The sequence below is a fragment of the Pelophylax lessonae genome (assembly GCF_965119305.1).
Source record: "Pelophylax lessonae genome assembly, chromosome: 4".
Taxonomy (NCBI): Eukaryota; Metazoa; Chordata; class Amphibia; order Anura; family Ranidae; genus Pelophylax; species Pelophylax lessonae.
Window position 1 is genome coordinate 316,994,292 of NC_138771.1, and position 17,366 is coordinate 317,011,657.

Consider the following 17,366-nt stretch of genomic DNA (forward strand, 5'->3'; position numbering starts at 1 on the left):
TTTGTTATTAAAAAAAAAAAAAAGAGAGAGACTACAATCTTTTTTAAAGGAGAAGTTCACCTTTGGTAACATTTTACACCGATACTCAGGGTATAACATGTTACCAGCAGACCGGCCCCACCCGCTCCACCGCATCACTGATTGACAGGGCATTGTGCATGGAAAACGACAAGGTCTGGCAGCCTTTGCGGCTGTTGACTTGTAGTTTTCAATAAACTACCATGGCGGTGTGGAGTTCATTCATGCTTCCTGTCAGATTGTATCTGCTTACCTGTACAGGATGTACAGACAGGCAGATACACTGGAAGATCTGCTGGAGACCTGCATGGCACCAGAGCAATGCGTTTAAAAAAAATAAATAAATAAATAATAATAATAAAAATAAATGCACATATTTTTACCTGCAAAAAAATTGCATTTATTACTTTTTTCATAAAAGTGAACCTATCCTTTAATTGCTTATTACAAATCTTTAAAGGTCAATCTACAAATCTTGATATTTATAACACATAAAAAAACAAAAGCACAAATATATAAAATGTGAAATTTGTATTCAGATTACATTACCACTAAAGTAATAATAAACTCCAAATATACCCTTTTCTTTTCCCTTTAAAGCTGCAAGAGGGCATTCAGTCTCTGGACTGGTGACCTCATGGCAATCCCTACATCACATTTGATGTGGACCTACCTCATTCTGCCACGGTATAGACACACAACCAGTAGCAATTTTTCTGTAAAAGTCGCTGTCGGTTTGCTCTAGCTCCACTCCTTTCACTGTTGAAAACTGTTCTATGTCCAGGACATCCTTGCAGTAAATTGCTTGTGGCTGAAACATAGCGGGATAATGAGGTTACATAACAGTGTATCACATAGCATCATAAAAAAGTCTATTATTGATCATCCCATGACCAGCAGAAATCTTAAGCTTGGAGATCTCTCCCTCCCCTGTTCACATCATTGAATTCGCTTTCTTTAAGTGTTGAAAATAAAATGTTATTCTTACATCTGGTTTGAATGGGGGTTCTAGCATTCCAGCTTCAAGTCTCTTAAAATTGATATGCCTGAACAATGGGTGTTCTTTTACTTCCTGTGCTCCTCCACCACAACACCCTAATCGCTGATCAGGGTCTTTACATAGAAGCTGTGCAAAAAAAAAATAAAAACAAATTTGAGAACTGAACACCAACATGACACCTATTCATACAGAAACAAAAATTATGGGTGCGTGGGAGGCTTCATTTCTACAGTGCACGTATTTATCACTGCTATGCTTGTGTGCCAATCAAAGCATATACTTCGATAAGGAAAAAAAAATACTTTATGCATCTGCAGTCACGTACCACAGAATCACTACATATTTCTGACAGCAATCCAAAGCAAACTCTAAAAAACGGGTCATGGGAACAATTTTACAGAATGCAAACATCTTTAGAAGGCCTTAAAGGTTCACTAAACTCACGTCGTAAACTATGAATAAATGTTGTATTACATGCTGTTCATCCTCACGCAGTCACTAGATTAGTTTTCTGTATTTTGCTTAAAACTTTAATTTAAATTTTACAGCTGCGGTGGCAACTCAGCATATGCTCAGTTTTCAGTGTGATTCTATGCTGAGCATTTCCTCCCTATCACATATGAGCAGCCCATGTGACTATAGAGTCACACATGTGGGCGCATACACAGTTGTAAATGACAGCTCGCTCACTCCCTCCTTCCTCTAGGCCCACTAACCAGCTAAACACAATGGGGATGCAATATTACATGTAAATTAATGATGGCTTCACCTCCCTCTTATTCTTAGACACAGGCTGGAGGGGTGTGACACACCCACACCATGTTATTTCTACAAAATGATAAAGATTTGATTTCAAATATTTATTTGTATGACAATTTAAAACCGTGAATTTAAAACATCATATGATGTCCACCTAGATCGACTAAAGTCCGCCCAACAGTCATTTTGCTATAGGCCTGGGAGGGAACTGGTTAAAGAGTAACTCCACTTTCAAAGTAAAAACAATATAGTGTATACAATTGCGACACAAATCATATTGTTATTGAATGTTATTAAAAATGACCTTTCCTTCTCAATCTTCAGCTGTTGTAATTTTCTGAAAATGCAATGCAATATGGCTACCTGGAGGTGTTCTCTACAAAGAATGTATATTGACCACACCCCAGAAACATCATGTCCTGCCTTTGTGATTGGCTCACCAATTTTCTCAGAAGACTGCACTAAGATACAAGTGAGATTTCTGGCATCCCCTGCAACAAAAATTAAATTTTTGGTGAGAGACTCCCAATAGTAACTAATCTAAAGGGCTGCAGGCCCAGCAGATTTCCTCATTAAAGCCCTGCAGCTGCCACAGCTGATAGATATTTGACCCACTCAACACAGAGGAACAAACAGGGATTTCTTCAGAAAAACAAAAAGGTAGGAATCTGCAACAAAGTTTGTTATAATCCCTGCAGAGATCACCCAGAGGGGAATGTTTTTTTTCTCAACAAAAGTGGAGTTACGCTTTAATTATTTATTTTTACTCAGTATTCCAAAGGCTGTTTTTTTTTTTAACATGTGACCAGCAGTAGAGGACTAGAAGCTCCTCCTGCTCATGTTTCCCTGCAGACAGGCTGAGAAAGTGCTGGGTCATGTGACAACTGTATATCGATTAAGAAAAAGATACTTCGATTTTTTTTTTTTTTTTTACTAAAATAATTACAGCACCATCATTCACACAGAAATAGAAGGGACAATGTAAGTTAAACAGTGTGTGCTTAGTATCACTTTAATGCTCTTTTGAAGCTGAACTCTGGGAAGATACAACATATCCTATTTAATACAGCTGTGTAACCCTATCACGCAGGAATTTTAAATTTTAAAGAAAAATATATTCTCGTCAGTGTTGCTTTGGATACAAGGCTGGCCATACATGGATCAGTTTTTTTTAGAATCAACCAACAGGCTGATTGAATTTAGCCTTTAATGTCATATTTCACCCTTTCTACCTAAGTGAATTAAAGTTTTACTAAACCCAGGATCCTGCATTCATTATATCTGGTCCCCCACAGTACACAGAACATGTTAATGCAATAGTTTTAGTAAATATAAACTTCTATCAGTGTCTGGGTAAAGCTTGTAGGAGGAGCTTTCATTCTCCCCGATTGTCCTATGAGGCTGCAGGACCCCCGACCCTCTGTCTGGACAGTGCTGATTGGCCCTGTGCTGATCATATGCAATCTCCCAAGGAAAAAAAACTCTCCAACAATACACACCAAACTGAGCATGTGCAGGGTGTCCCCAAGGCTTTGTTCTATCAGGAGATGGTTGGGACGGTGGAAAAAGGGGAGGATCAGAAAGGGCAGAATCAAACAGCCTTTTTACACAATGCAGAAGATTAACCTCTTAGGTTCCACAGTGAGTATAACAAGCATGCCTAACTGCATATACAGACTGATTTTACTGTTGTGGGTTTAGTAACACTTTAATGTACTTGACACACATTACTCACCTCTTCTTTTTATACTATCAAGCGGAAATGCCCTACCCTGTTCTGCAAAACAATCTCACTTTCACAATTACAGAAATAGCTAGCTGTTCTAGTAGGCTTATGCTTTACCTTATAGCTAATTACCATATTTTAATGTTCCAGAATGTATTTTTACACAGGGCAAATTTAAAAAACAAGACTTAATAAAAGCTCCCCCAACAGACCATTTCCTCTAAAAACATTATAACAAACTGCCAGTTCACAACGAATGACCTACATCTTAATTGTTTCACAGCAGGCTATAAATATAGAATTGTAAAAAGAAAAAAAAAAAAAAAAAGGAAGTGGTGCACCTTCTACTACAACTGATGACAGAAATCTAGAATAGGTCATGGGTTACAAAACCTAATTGTCTTCCGATTTCTGTGGTATGCAGAAAGAAAATCAAATACATACCTATTTAAGCCAGAACTTACTGCTGGTGAATGTTGCAGACATTCACCACACCTACATCCTTTGCACATCACAAGTTAAAGTCTTGAGAACCTTTTTCAAGATATATACCAACTACTACATACTGTATATGTCATGGTTGGGTAAACCAAAGTGGAAATGTCGCCCATAGCCAAGAGTCAGATTCCAGCAGATGTTTTATAATACTGCTTAGAAAATTAAAGTCAGCAATTCTCAATTGGATTTAGGTCTGGATTCAAGACATGAGCTCAAGACTGTACAAGGTGGATATTTAAAAACTTGAACAAGACCATTTCTAACAGGTACACATACGGTGCCTTTAAAAAGTATTCATACACCTTAAAATTTTCCATATTTTGTCATGTTAGAACCAAAATTGTAAATGTATTTTATTAGGATTTTATGTAGTGGCACATACTTGTAAAGTAGAAGGAAAATTATAAATGGTTTTCAAATTTTTTTTACAAATAAATATCTGAAAACTGTGGAATGCATTTGTATTCAGCCCTCTTTACTCCGATACCACTAACCAAAATCTAGTGGAACCAATTGCCTTAAGAAGTCCCCTAATTAGTAAATAGAGTCCACCTGTATGTAATTTATTTCAGCATAAATACAGCTGCTCTGTGAAGCCTTTAGAGGTTTGTTAGAGAACATTTGTGAACAACCAGCATCATAAAGGCCAAGAAACACACCAGACAGTTCAGGGATATAGTAATGAAGTTTTAAACAGGGTTAGTTTATAAAAAATGGAACATCTCACGGAGCACTGTTCAATCCTTCATCTCCTGAAAATGGAAAGAGTATGGCACAACTGCAAACCTACCAAGATGTGGCCACCTACCTAAGTTGACAGGCCGGGCAAGGAGAGCATTAATCAGAGAAGCAGCATAGAGGCTCATGGTATCTCTGGAGGAGCTGCAGAGATCCACAGCTCAAGTGGGAGAATCCGTCCACAGGAAAACTATTAGTCGTGCACTCCACAAATCTGGCTTTTATGGAAGAGTGGCAAGAAAAGAAAGCCATTGTTAAAAGAAAGCCATAAGAAGTCCCATTTGCAGTTTGTTAGAAGCCATGTGGGGGGACACAGCAAACATGTGGAAGAAGGTGCTCTGGTCAGATGAGACCAAAATGTAACATTTTAGCCCTTAAAGCAAAACGCTACGTGTGGCAGAAAACTAACACTGCACATCACCCTGAACACACCATTCCCACCATGAAACATGGTGGTGGCAGCATCATGTTGTGGAGATGTTTTTCTTTAGCAGGGACAGGGAAGCTGGTCAGAGGTGATGGGGAGATGGAAGAAGCCAAATACAGGGCAATCTTAGAAGAAAACCTGTTAAGAGTCTGCAAAAGACTTGAGAAAGGGGCAGAGGTTCCCCTTCCAGCAGAACAACAACCCTAAACATACAGCCAGAGCTACAATGGAATGGTTTTGATCCAAGCCTGGTACAGACCTAAATCCAATTAAGAATCTATGGCAAGACTTGAAAATTGCTTTTCACAGATGCTCTCCATCCAATCCAACAGAGCTTGAGCTATTTTGCAAAGAAGAATGGGCAACAATTTCACTCTCTAGATGTGCAAAGCTTGAAGAGACATCCCCAAAAACACTTGCAGCTGTAATTGCTTGAAGGGGTATGAATACTTTTTCAAGGCACTGTATGTGTACCTGTTAGAAATGGTCTTGTTCAAGTTTTTACATATCAACCTTGCACAGTCTTGAGCTCATGCCTTGAATCCAGACTTAAATCCAATCGAGAATCTGTGGCAAGACTTGAAAATTGCTGTTCACAGACAATCTGACAGAGCTTGAGCTATTTTGCAAAGAAAAATGGGCAAAAACTTCCCTCTAGATGTGTAAAGCTGGTAGAGACATATCCAAAAAGACTTGCAGCTGTAATTGCAGCAAAAGGTGGTTCTACAAAGAAGATGAATACAATTGCACGCCACACTTTTCACATGAATTTGATAACCATTTATCATTCTCCTTCCACTTCACAATTATGTGCCACTTTGCGTTGGTCGATCACATAAAATCCCAATAAAATATTTACGTTTTTAGTTGTAACATGACAAAATGTGGAAAATTTCAAGGGGTATGAATACTTTTTAAATGCACTGTAGGGGTGTGTTGAATTACACTTTGCATAGTTTTTGTCAGAAACTAAAACATGTTTCTATTACGAAATTCAAACGTATGAGAATCAATTCACACAGCTTACACACCTGGTTGGGGATCTTTATTTTAACCACTTGCAGTCCGCCCACAATGTACTTTGGACCGGCGGCCTGTACAGGCACAGCAATGTACTGGTACGTGGCTGCCTGTTTCAGGGTTTTGGGCACGCACATGTGCGCCTCCCCCACCGACTCCCACTGGACTGTACAGAGCAGGAGTCTGTCAGCAGGTCCCAGTCAATGATTCATGGCCAGGACCAGCTGATCGGCTGTGTCCAATCACAGCCCAGAGCCCTGTGTTGGCAATCAACACAGAGCTATGTACAGAGGGAATGATCTCTCTGCTTCAGAGATAAGAAACAAAGATATCTTTAATAAAAATCAGCACACATTACACATGGTTAGGCACACATTTAACAACTTGATTACCCAAGATGTTAACCACTTCACAGCCAGTGTCAGTACAGTGACAGTATATAGTATTAGCGTCACTGGCAATGTCAGGGGCAGTTAGTGAGTTCCCACTCAGCATCAGTTAGTGTCAGATTGCCCCCGGCACTATCACAGTCCCAATAAGTTGCTCATCACTGCCATTAGTAGTATATAAAACAAAAAAATAAATAAAATTCTAGTATATATATCCCATAGTTTGTAGATGCTATTAACTTACATGCAAACCAATCAATTCACACTTATTATTATTATTAGGATTTTCTTTTAACCACTTGCCGACCGCTAACTGAGCTGGTACTGCGGCAAAGTGGCTCGTTTCAGTCCAGCGACGTAGACCTACGTCGCTGGACTCCTCCCCTTGTGGGCGCCGCACGCGCGCCGCCGGAGACTTGCTCCCGCTGTATTCAGTCACAGCGTGAGTCGGGCCAGGGGAGGAGCGGCGGTGATCACCGCAGCTCTTCCCCGATCGTCGGGGAATCGAGTTTGGAGATTCGCCCGCTTGTGTAAACAAAGCGGGCGGATCTCCTAAGTGACAGGCAGTGACAGATTGCAGGGTTCAGCATAGCTCACTCAGTCACCTCCCCCCACACACGTTAGTAAGCACCAGGCATACATTAACCTCTCCCTCTCTAATAAAATTAACCCCTTCCCTGCCAGTGTCATTTTTACAGTAACAGTGCATAAGTATAGCACTGATTACCAGTCAAGGGTCTGATCTGTCCGCCGCAATGTCGCAGTCCCGCAAAAAAAAAAAAAAAAAAAAAAAAAAATCGCAGATCGCCGCCATTACTCGTAAAAAAAAAAAACACCAAAAATGACAGAAATCTTTCCCTTAGTTAGTAAACGTAATAACTTTTGCGCAAACCAATCAAAATAAGCTTATGGTGATTTTTTTACCAAACATAGGTAGCAGAAAACAAATTGGCCAAAAATTTAAAAAAATTTAGATTTTTAAATTTTTTTGGGGGGGAATTTCGTAGAAAAAAAATGTGAAAAATATTGTTATTTTTTCAAAATTTACGCTATTTTTTTGTTTATAGCGCAAAAAGTAAAAATCGCACAGGTGATCAAATACCACCAAAAGAAAGCTCTGTTTGTGGGAAAAAAAGGACGTATATTTCGTTTGGGTATGGCGTCGCACGACCGCGCAATTGTCAGTTAAAGTCGCACAGTGCCAAATTGCAAAAAGTGGCCTGGACGTAAGACAGCAAAATCCTCCGGTGGTAAAGTGGTTAACAGAGACGTTTAGCAGAATACATTTTTGCCTAAACTTATGAAGAAATTAGATTTTTTGGATATGTGTTATAGCAGAAAGTAAAAAAATAATGTTTTTTTTTTTTTTAAATTGTCGGTCTTTTTTAGTTTATAGGATATACCAGTTGTGATCAACTACCACCAAAAGAAAGCTATTATCAGTTAAAGCTGCGCAGAGCTAAATAGCAAAAAAATGGCCTGGTCATGAAGGGGGTAAAACCTTTAGGAGTGGAGGTGGTTAAAAAGGACATTGATTTTACTGTCCAATGGGATTTTAAAATTAGTCATGCAACTAAAAAAAAAAATACTTATCCTTGTGTTAAAGCTTTGTGTATTGAGCCTACTGAGCGCTACTTTAAAAATACACAGCATGCATCTGTTTTTGTAGTTTTCAGTACCAACTAGGATTGGGAATCAGCAACTAGAAGTTCTGCCATTTCTCTATCATGTAAAGGCCACACAGTATAGGATTTTACTCACCATAGTACAGAAAGCTTTAGCCTCTGGCGAAAACTTGCCTGAATATTCTTCTTGGCCTTCCTTTACTAACCGCTCTACCTCCTCGCGTTTGATCTTCCTCTTCCTCTGCTGGAAAGGGGACTGTCCCTCTATCATCTCATACAGCAGACAACCAAGTGCCCACCAGTCTGGACTGAATGTGTACCGTTCATTCTTCACCACCTCAGGAGCTAAGAGACAAAAGCATTGTTATAACCCCATCTAAGCCAGCACTTTTTCCTGGTCACCTTCAGACTGCTACTCACCCATGTATCCCACAGTGCCTACTCTGCCTTTAATAGTTTGACCTTCTGGGATGTGCACGGCCAACCCGAGATCTGAGATCCGGATGTGTCCTATCAGAATAATAACAATATGAAAAAAGTCAGGCAGGAAGACATGCATTTAGCAGACACCCACTCAAGTATAATAATATGCCTGCACTACATCATTGGCCTCATATATAAAAATAGTCTTCGGAGGAAGTTAAGAAAATTTTATGAATTGTTTTTTTGACAGGAGACAAATCTATGCACAGCATGTAAAAAAAAGGCACAACCTACAATAAGGGGTGAGGCAATTTACAATATTATACAGGGTAAACATCTGTACAGTCCAGCCCCGGATCTAGGGGGTGCTGGGGTGGGCTGCACCCACCACCCTGGGTCTCTGAGAGTGCATGCACTGATCTGACGGGTTCAACTGATGTCAAGGAGGACTTGGATGGGGACAATTGATGTAAGGGGGATTCTGATGAGGCAACTGATGTAAGGGGGACTCTGATGGGGCAATTGATGTAAGGGGGAATCTGATGGGGGCAATTGATGTAAGGGGGACTCTGATGGGGGCAATTGATGTAAGGGGGACTCTGATGGGGGCAATTGATGTAAGGGGGACCGTGATGGGGCAATTGATGTAAGGGGGACTCTGATGGGGACATTTGATGTAAGGGTGCACCCTGATGGGGTCATTTGATGTAAGGAAGAATCTGATGGGTCAATGTTTATGTAAGGGAGTACTCTGATGAGGATGACTGATGTAACGGGCACTCATATGGGGACAAATGATCTAAAGAGGCACTCTGTTGGGACATTTAATCTAAGGGGGCACTCTAATGGGGACCCTGATGTAAAGAGGCACTCTCATGTGAGATGGTACTCTGATATGGATACCGGATATAAGGGGGGCCAGGTTCTGTTAAATCATCCTAATCTAATGACAGCCTAGGATATAATAGTGTTCCCTGTTCATGCCTACACCACTTCTGCACTACCGGTCAGAGGTTCTTCTGGGTTGTGACTCATGGTATAGAAGTGTGCCCAGCAAACAGGGAATACTGGTTTTCTCCATCTCGGTCACACTACCAACATTATACCCCCTGACTTTTCTAGTATTTTGTCACATTGTAGATATTTGCCAGCACACCACAAAATCTTTAAAGTCGTTCAGATAACTTTATTGACAAATGATCACATCACAAAACAGGAGGGTGCAACGTTTCAGAACCATGCAGGACCCCTTTGTCAGGCATGTGATGATTCAATAAAGCTGTTTGGACAACTTAAAGATCCATGATGTGCTGGCAAATATCTACAATGTGACAAAATACTAGTACACACTAATGGCACTGACATTACTTTCACAAACACAGAGCAGAAGGAAGAAGATAGAAGACCACCAAGCAGGATTTTAAAATGCTAATATGCATATCAACACATTATTTTTACTTCAACACACCGATTTCAATCAAGATCAAATTTGCAGGTCTACCCATCAAGCAGGTAATTGACAAATTGTATGCAAAACAAGTGCGCACTTCCTGATCTTGTTTGTGGTTATCTGACACAGTTATATTTGCATTTTTCAAACAATGTTTTCATTACAAAACTTATTAACTGCATATCGAACAATCTTTTATATAAAACACCATTTATTTAAAATATTGAGATGTCTGGTGAATACTAAGTAATGTTCATGCCTAGGTTAGGCATACACAATTTTTTTTTTCTTTTTTTGTTGAAGAACCAAATAAATCACAGTGAACATAAACAACCATTACATGCCATGGTAAAAAAAAAAAAAAAAAAAAACACAACTGGCGATGATGGATAATTATTTCATAATAATTCAGTAGGGAAAATGCTTTTCTGAGAAATGTTTTCTATACAAACAATTATTAATATTACGGGACAATGATATATGATCTAAGTGAAAACCTTTAAAAACACTGAATGTTCACACTAAAATGATAAAATGTATAGTTTGGTTACTTACTGTCAGTCTTATTATGCAAAGATATTAGCGTGATATAATGTGCATAAATCACAACCTGATTAATCATTAGGATCAATAAGAGATAATGATTTAGAAGCTTAATACATACCATGGTCATCCAGCAAAATATTTTCTGGTTTTAAATCCCTGTAGAAAGAGAAAAAGGTATTCACATAAGCATCCCACATAGAATATAATGGCAATTAGTCTACTTCATCAAGACAAATCTCCAAAGCAAGTGTTCTTAACTGGAAGCATCCATAACCCCTGGGGGCGTGGGAAAGAAATGATCAAAAAAAAAAAAACATACCTTGTGTATTTGTGATTTGCTATTTTTATATAAATACATATGATAAAATATTTTTTTTTCAGCTCTTCGGTTTCTAGCAATCTATATGTAAAGTAAAATGGGATTTTGACTTACCGTAAAATCCATTTCTCTGATGTTCATTGGCGGACACAGCTCCTGATATTCATAACCACTGGGTTATACTGCCCCCTACAGGAGTAGGACACTAGGCAGAAAAAAATTCTGGCTACACCTATGGGCAGTCCCAGGAGGTATACTCCCTCTCTCTGCTATAGCCACTCAGTTTTGTTACAAGCAGTGTCAGGAGAATTATGGGTGGGTGCTGTGTCCGTCAATGAAGATCAGAAAAATGGATTTTATGGTAAGTCAAAAATCCCATTTTCTTTCGTTCATTGACGGACACAGCTCCTGATATTCATAACCATTGGAACACACCAAAGCAGTGTTAAACATGAGGGGTGGGAACAACAAAAAAAAATTCCCAAGGCTAAACATTAGCCAGTCAAGCAACAGGAGCTCAACCAAACAACTGGAGCCCACCTGAAAAACACAGCACACCCTCAAAGAGGATCGGGTCCTCCTAAAAAGCAGCCTGCAAAACCTTGAGGCCAAAATAAGCATCCGCAGATGCCAACACATCCACTTTATACAACTTTGTAAAAGTGTGCACGGGTGACCAGGTGGTCGCCTTGCAAACCTGTCTCACTGATGCCTGATGACGGAAAGCCCAGGAGGCACTAGGCGCCCTAGTAGAGTGCCTTGACAGGGAAAAGAGGAACCTGACCCTTGATGGAATAAGCCTGAACCACCGTCTGTCTGATCTATCTGGAAATGGTCGCAGAGGAAGCAGACAACCCTTTTCGAGGTTCATCCGTGAGTACAAAGAGAAAGTCTGACTTCCGGAAAGACTCCTTAGCTGCCAGGTACACCCTAATTACCCAGACAACATCCAAGGCATGCAAGGCAATTTCCTTCCAATGTTTAGGCCTGGGACACAGGGAAGGCAACACTAGGTCTTCATTCAAATGAAAATCAGAGACAACCTTTGGAAGGAACGATGGACAGGGGCGAAGAACCACTTTATCCCTGTGAATCACCAGGTAAGGTGAACGACAGGATAACGCCGCCAGTTCCGGCATCCGACGCACAGAGGCGATAGCCACTAAAAAGGCCACCTTCTGGGATGGTGTAAGCAGGGGAATCTCCCGAATATTTTCAAAAGGGAGGCTTCTGTAGAGCTGAAAGCACCAAATTAAGATCCCAAGGTGGCAACGGAGCCTGCCCTGGAATAACCAAATGTCGGACACCCTGAAGAAAGGCACACACCAGGGAGTGTGCGGCCAAAGGTCGTTGGAAGACCGCCAAAGCCGACACCTGACCCTTGATGGTACTCAAGGCCAATTTCTGTTCAACCCCCTGTTGAAGGAAGGTCAAGATCCGAGCCACCGAGAAGGAGCAAGGAAGAACCCCAAGAGACTCACACCACGCAATGTACGTCTTGGTAGATCGCCCTAGAGGTAGATTTCCTAGCTTTCAACAGTGTAGGAATCACCGGCTCCGATAAACCCCTATCCTTCAGCACCTGGCGTTCAACAGCCTAGTCGTCAAAACCAGCGACTAAAGCAATATGAACGATCGGTCCTTGGGCAAGCAGATCATCCCTGAGAGGAAGCTTCCAAGGAATGTCGGCGACCAGCCTTAACTGATCGGCGTACCAAGCCCGGCGAGGCCAGTCCGGAGCCACCAAGGTGACCGGAATCCCTTCTACCTTGATACTGCAGAGAAGTCTTGGCAGAAGCTTGAGAGGAGGGAAGGCGTAAATCAGACGATACTGACCCCACGGGGCCACCAGCGAGTCTGTGGCATCCTCCAGAGGATCCTTTGACCAAGCCACAAACCTGTGCACCTTTCTGTTAAGCCGAGACACCAACAGACCCATCTTGGGGGTGCCCCACCGGAGACGCAGTTGACGAAACACCTCGCAATGAAGGGACCACTCCTCTTGGACCAACGCCTTCTGATTGAGGTAATCCGCCTGCCAATTTTTCACCCCCGGAAAGTGTATGGCGGAGAGGGCTGGAACGTACAGTTATTTAATACATTCTTCCCAATTGTTTCCTTCTAGTTCGTGTAAGCTTATTTTGGCTATACATACCTAGGCAGATGTACTTTACAGCTAGTATGATCGTGCAATGATTATACACAGAATCAAAGCTTTCGGTAATGGTGTCCAAGTACATCACACAACAATTTCAGCAGGACTTGGTGACAATCTAAATGTCTACAGGTCAGTTTTTGTTTTCCTGGGACATGGTGATTGGGCAACTTGGAAAGTACATATTCTGCAAATCTTGGCTGCCATATTAAGCAGGCCATAGATGATGCAATTTTCTTTACTGCAACCGCGAGTTGCAGAAAAGAAATATCGCTCAATTCCCCCATCAACACAGTTAGTGTTGATGGAGACATTCCCCCTCGGAGGGCTATTGTGTACTCCCGGCGGGGGAGCAGGGAACTGTCCTTGCAGGGAGAGCACAGTGATTAATGTTAGCGGCTATAGCTGCTGGCAATCATCACATGTAAAAATTTGACGTTTGTATCCAAGTCGATCATTGGTTTGACTTTGGTACAAATCAGCCTGCTCATAGATGGTTTGAATCTCGGCCGGTCCCTGCTAAACCAGCCAAAACACGAACCATCTATGGCCAGTCGGCTTTAAGTGTAATTGGGGACTGATCACAGTCAAGATTGCCACCTTGTGCTGGACCTTTATAACTAAAGTTTTTTGAAAGCAGTGAGCTTCTCCTCTTTATAATTTTCCAATATGCACTAAAAATATGAATAGGTGGCTATAACTAACATTTTTGCTTTCAATAATGAAGTTCTCATCTTCTAAACACCTCAGCCCCCAAAACTCTTACATGTATTTTTTTGAGTTCTAGGTAGGAGAATGTGTTAAAAAGATCCATAAAGATAATCAGTTTACCTATGGATTCATTAAAATACTATGCTTAAAATTCCCTATATGTATATTGTAGTGGTGTAATGCTATACAGCACAGTCAATTCAAAGCTTTGCAGTACCACAGCTCTGCACATTCATGGAAGGTAAGTCTAGAGCTACACCAACTCATGCACACCACAAAATGTGCATTACTGTGTGCACAACACATGCATTGCACAGCGTTAACACACATTAAAGCAATTTCTCTACCCACCCAACTTCAAAGCAATTCTAATGTGCATTACATTGTGTCGGTCCGTGCGGTTATCTCAATAAAATCCCAATTATTTTTTTGTGCTGCAAATAAGAAACCTGACAACGGTAATTAAAACGCTCAGTGTAGTCCTTGCCCATTCCAACTACTAACAGGCCTAGGACAGCATATATGAAGTCTTGCCCCTGGCAGTCAATAAATACTGGTTACAATAACAGCTGAAGGCTTGTACTTTTAAGAGGGGTTAAATGGTGTGTTTTAAAGTATTAACAAGACGGCATATTTCTTGGCTAAAAACTGGGCACATGAAGTATAAAAAAAAAGAAATAGAAAGTGCCGCGCTACGTTTAGGGATATCAAGTGACTTATATCAGAACCATAATATTGAAACAATGTGTGTATAAAGAAATATTATCACACGATCATATAAATGTCCACACTATTCAGTGAATGAAATTAAATAAAATTAAAAAAAAAACAAGAGTCCATGAGTGACAACAAGGAAATCTTTAAATTGAAGGTCATGAGAGAAAGAGAGAGAGAAAGAGAGAGAGAAAGAGAGAGAGAAAGAGAGAGAGAGAAAGAGAGAGAGAGAAAGAGAGAGAGAGAGAGAGAGAGAGAAAGAGAGAGAGAGAGAGAGAGAGAGAGAGAGAGAGAGAGAGAGAGAGAGAGAAAAAAGAGAGAAAAAGAGAGAAAGAGAGAAAAAGAGAGAGAAAAAGAGAGAGAAAAAGAGAGAGAAAAAGAGAGAGAAAAAGAGAGAGAGAAAGAGAGAGAAAGAGAGAGAAAGAGAGAGAAAGAGAGAGAAAGAGAGGGCTGCTTCAGGTGCTTCAGGTGTTTTTTTTTAAAATCAATGGTTCCCTATGACAGCCCTTTGAATGGAAGTCGCTTCCAAGTCGGATCGTGGTGATCCAACTTGTGGTGCTCTGAGGATCTTGAAGGGAAACTCCACTCCAAAATGGAAAAAAAAAAACCGGCATGGTCTCCCCCAAGTTATATACCAGGCCCTTTGAGTCTGGTATGGATTTTGAGGGGAACCCCCACAAGCACACGTCATACCACAAGTCGGGTCATCATGATTTGGCTTGAATGCGACTTCTATTTAAATCAATGGGCTAAAAGTCGGATCAAAGATGGCACATAGTCAACCACGGATTTTGAATAGAGGCAGAGAAACGCTGCTAAAAGCTAATGCGGCTAAAGCGCATTGACGCCAATGGAAAAAGCTACTAAATGCACGTTTTTACAGCTGCTTTTTTCTTGCGTTGGTAGTGGGCTTTGCAGCTCATTTTTTCTAACACCCTGTGTGCATGAGGCCTTTGTCACAAAAAAATTTACTTTGACCAATTGAAAACAAAACAGACCACCGCATACTTGCAAACAAACCCAGCTACCACAAAAGAAAGTATAATCAGCAGTACAAAATTTGGATATGCCATTATCACAAACTAAGAAAGATCGTATATACAGTGCAAAGGGCTTATCAGAACCCTTTTGAAAACAGATTAACAAAAAAAAACAAAACAATGTACATTTGCATAGCGTATCCATACACTGTTTTGTTCCTGTCCTATATACAGATGAGCTCCCCTGCCAAACCCAACAACCAGAAGAATTTGTTGTTGGCATATCAGTCATGAATTCCTTCCAGAGAGAAGAAGCGAGAGAATTACTGCATATGAATTTCAGCATCATAGTATCTGTAGGGATTTATTCTATTGATGCTGCAGACACGTGCTATATGCAAAGTATCGTCTAATGGCTTAAGTGGAGAGTCACATCTCTAGGAAAAGAAGAAAGGATGCCAGGTTGCATCTATTTTTTGTATAACACTGAGCTGCCTTTGGTAACATGCAGAATCCCACATACAGTGCCTTGAAAAGCATTCATACCCATAGAAATTTTCCACATTTTGTCATGTCACAGCCAAAAACGTAACTGTATTTTATTGGGATTTTATGTGATAGATCAACACAAAGTGACACATAATTGTGAAGTGGAAGGAAAATAATGAATGGTTTTCAAGTTTTTTTTTTATAAATAAATATGTGAAAAGTGTGGTGTTCACTTGTATTCAGCCCCCCTGTGTTAATACTTTGTAGATCCACCTTTCACTGAAATTACAACTATAATTCTTTTTGGGGAGGTCTCTACCAGCTTTGCACATCTAGAGAGTGAAATTTTTACCCATTCTTCTTTGCAAAATAGCTCAAGCTCTGTCAGATTGGAAGGAGAGCGTCTGAAAAGCAATTTTCAAGTCTTGCCACAGATTCTCAATCGGATTTAGGTCTGGACTTTCACTGGGCCTTTCTAACACATGAATATGCTTTGTTCTATACCATTCCATTGTAGCTCTGGCTGTATTTTTAGGGTCCTGCTGGAAGGTGAATCTCTGCCACAGTCTCAAGTCTTTTGCAGACTTTAACAGGTTTTTTTTCTAAGATTTCCCTGTATTTGGCTCCATCCATCTTACCAGCTTCCCTGTCCTTCTAAAAAAAAAAAAAAACATTTCCACAACATGATGCTTCCACCACCATGTTTCATGGCAGAGATGGTGTGTTTAGGGTGATATGCAATGTTAGATTTCCCCCACACCTAGCATTTTACTTTAAGGTCAAAAAGTTAAATTTTGGTCTCATCTGACCAGAGCACTTTCTACCACAAGTTTGCTGTGTCCCCCTCATGTTTTTTTTGCAAACTGCAAACAGGTCTTCTTACGGCTTTCTGTCAACAATAGCTTTTTTGCCACTCTTCCATAAAGGATGGATTTGTGGAGTGACTAAAAGTTGTCCTGTGGACAGATTCTCCCACCTGAGCTGTGGATCTCTGCAGCTCCTCCAGAGTTACCATGGACCTCTTGGCTGTTTCTCTGATTAATGCCCTACTTGCCCAGCCTGTCAGTTTAGGTGGAAAGCCATGTCTTGGTTGGTTTGCAGTTGTACCATACTCTTTCCATTTTCGGATGATGGATTGGACAGTGATTCGTGATATGTTCAAAGCCTGGGATATTTTTTTATAACCTAACCCTGTTTTAAACTTCTCCACAACTTTATCCCTGACCTGTCAGGGGTGTTCATTGGCCTTCACAATGTTTTTTGTTCACCAAGGTTCTCTAACAAACCTCTGAGGGCTTCACAGAACAGTTGTGTTTATACTGAGATTAAATTACACACAGGTGGACTATTTACTAATTAGGTGACTTCTGAAGGCAATT

The 17,366-nt window shown here is 40.6% G+C and overlaps 1 protein-coding gene across 1 annotated transcript in view; it reads right to left on the reverse strand.

Annotated features, from left to right (window-relative positions):
• The window catches only part of GRK6 (G protein-coupled receptor kinase 6), a 120,180-nt gene that overhangs the window by 25,966 nt on the left and 76,848 nt on the right, over nt 1-17,366 (reverse strand). Inside the window, exons 10-14 of the mRNA XM_082252692.1 lie at nt 10,738-10,775; nt 8,621-8,710; nt 8,337-8,545; nt 1,007-1,144; nt 692-829 (exon numbers count right to left, since the gene is read on the reverse strand). Of these exons, the coding sequence (XP_082108818.1) occupies nt 692-829; nt 1,007-1,144; nt 8,337-8,545; nt 8,621-8,710; nt 10,738-10,775 (613 nt within the window). The remainder of the gene's footprint in view (nt 1-691; nt 830-1,006; nt 1,145-8,336; nt 8,546-8,620; nt 8,711-10,737; nt 10,776-17,366) is intronic.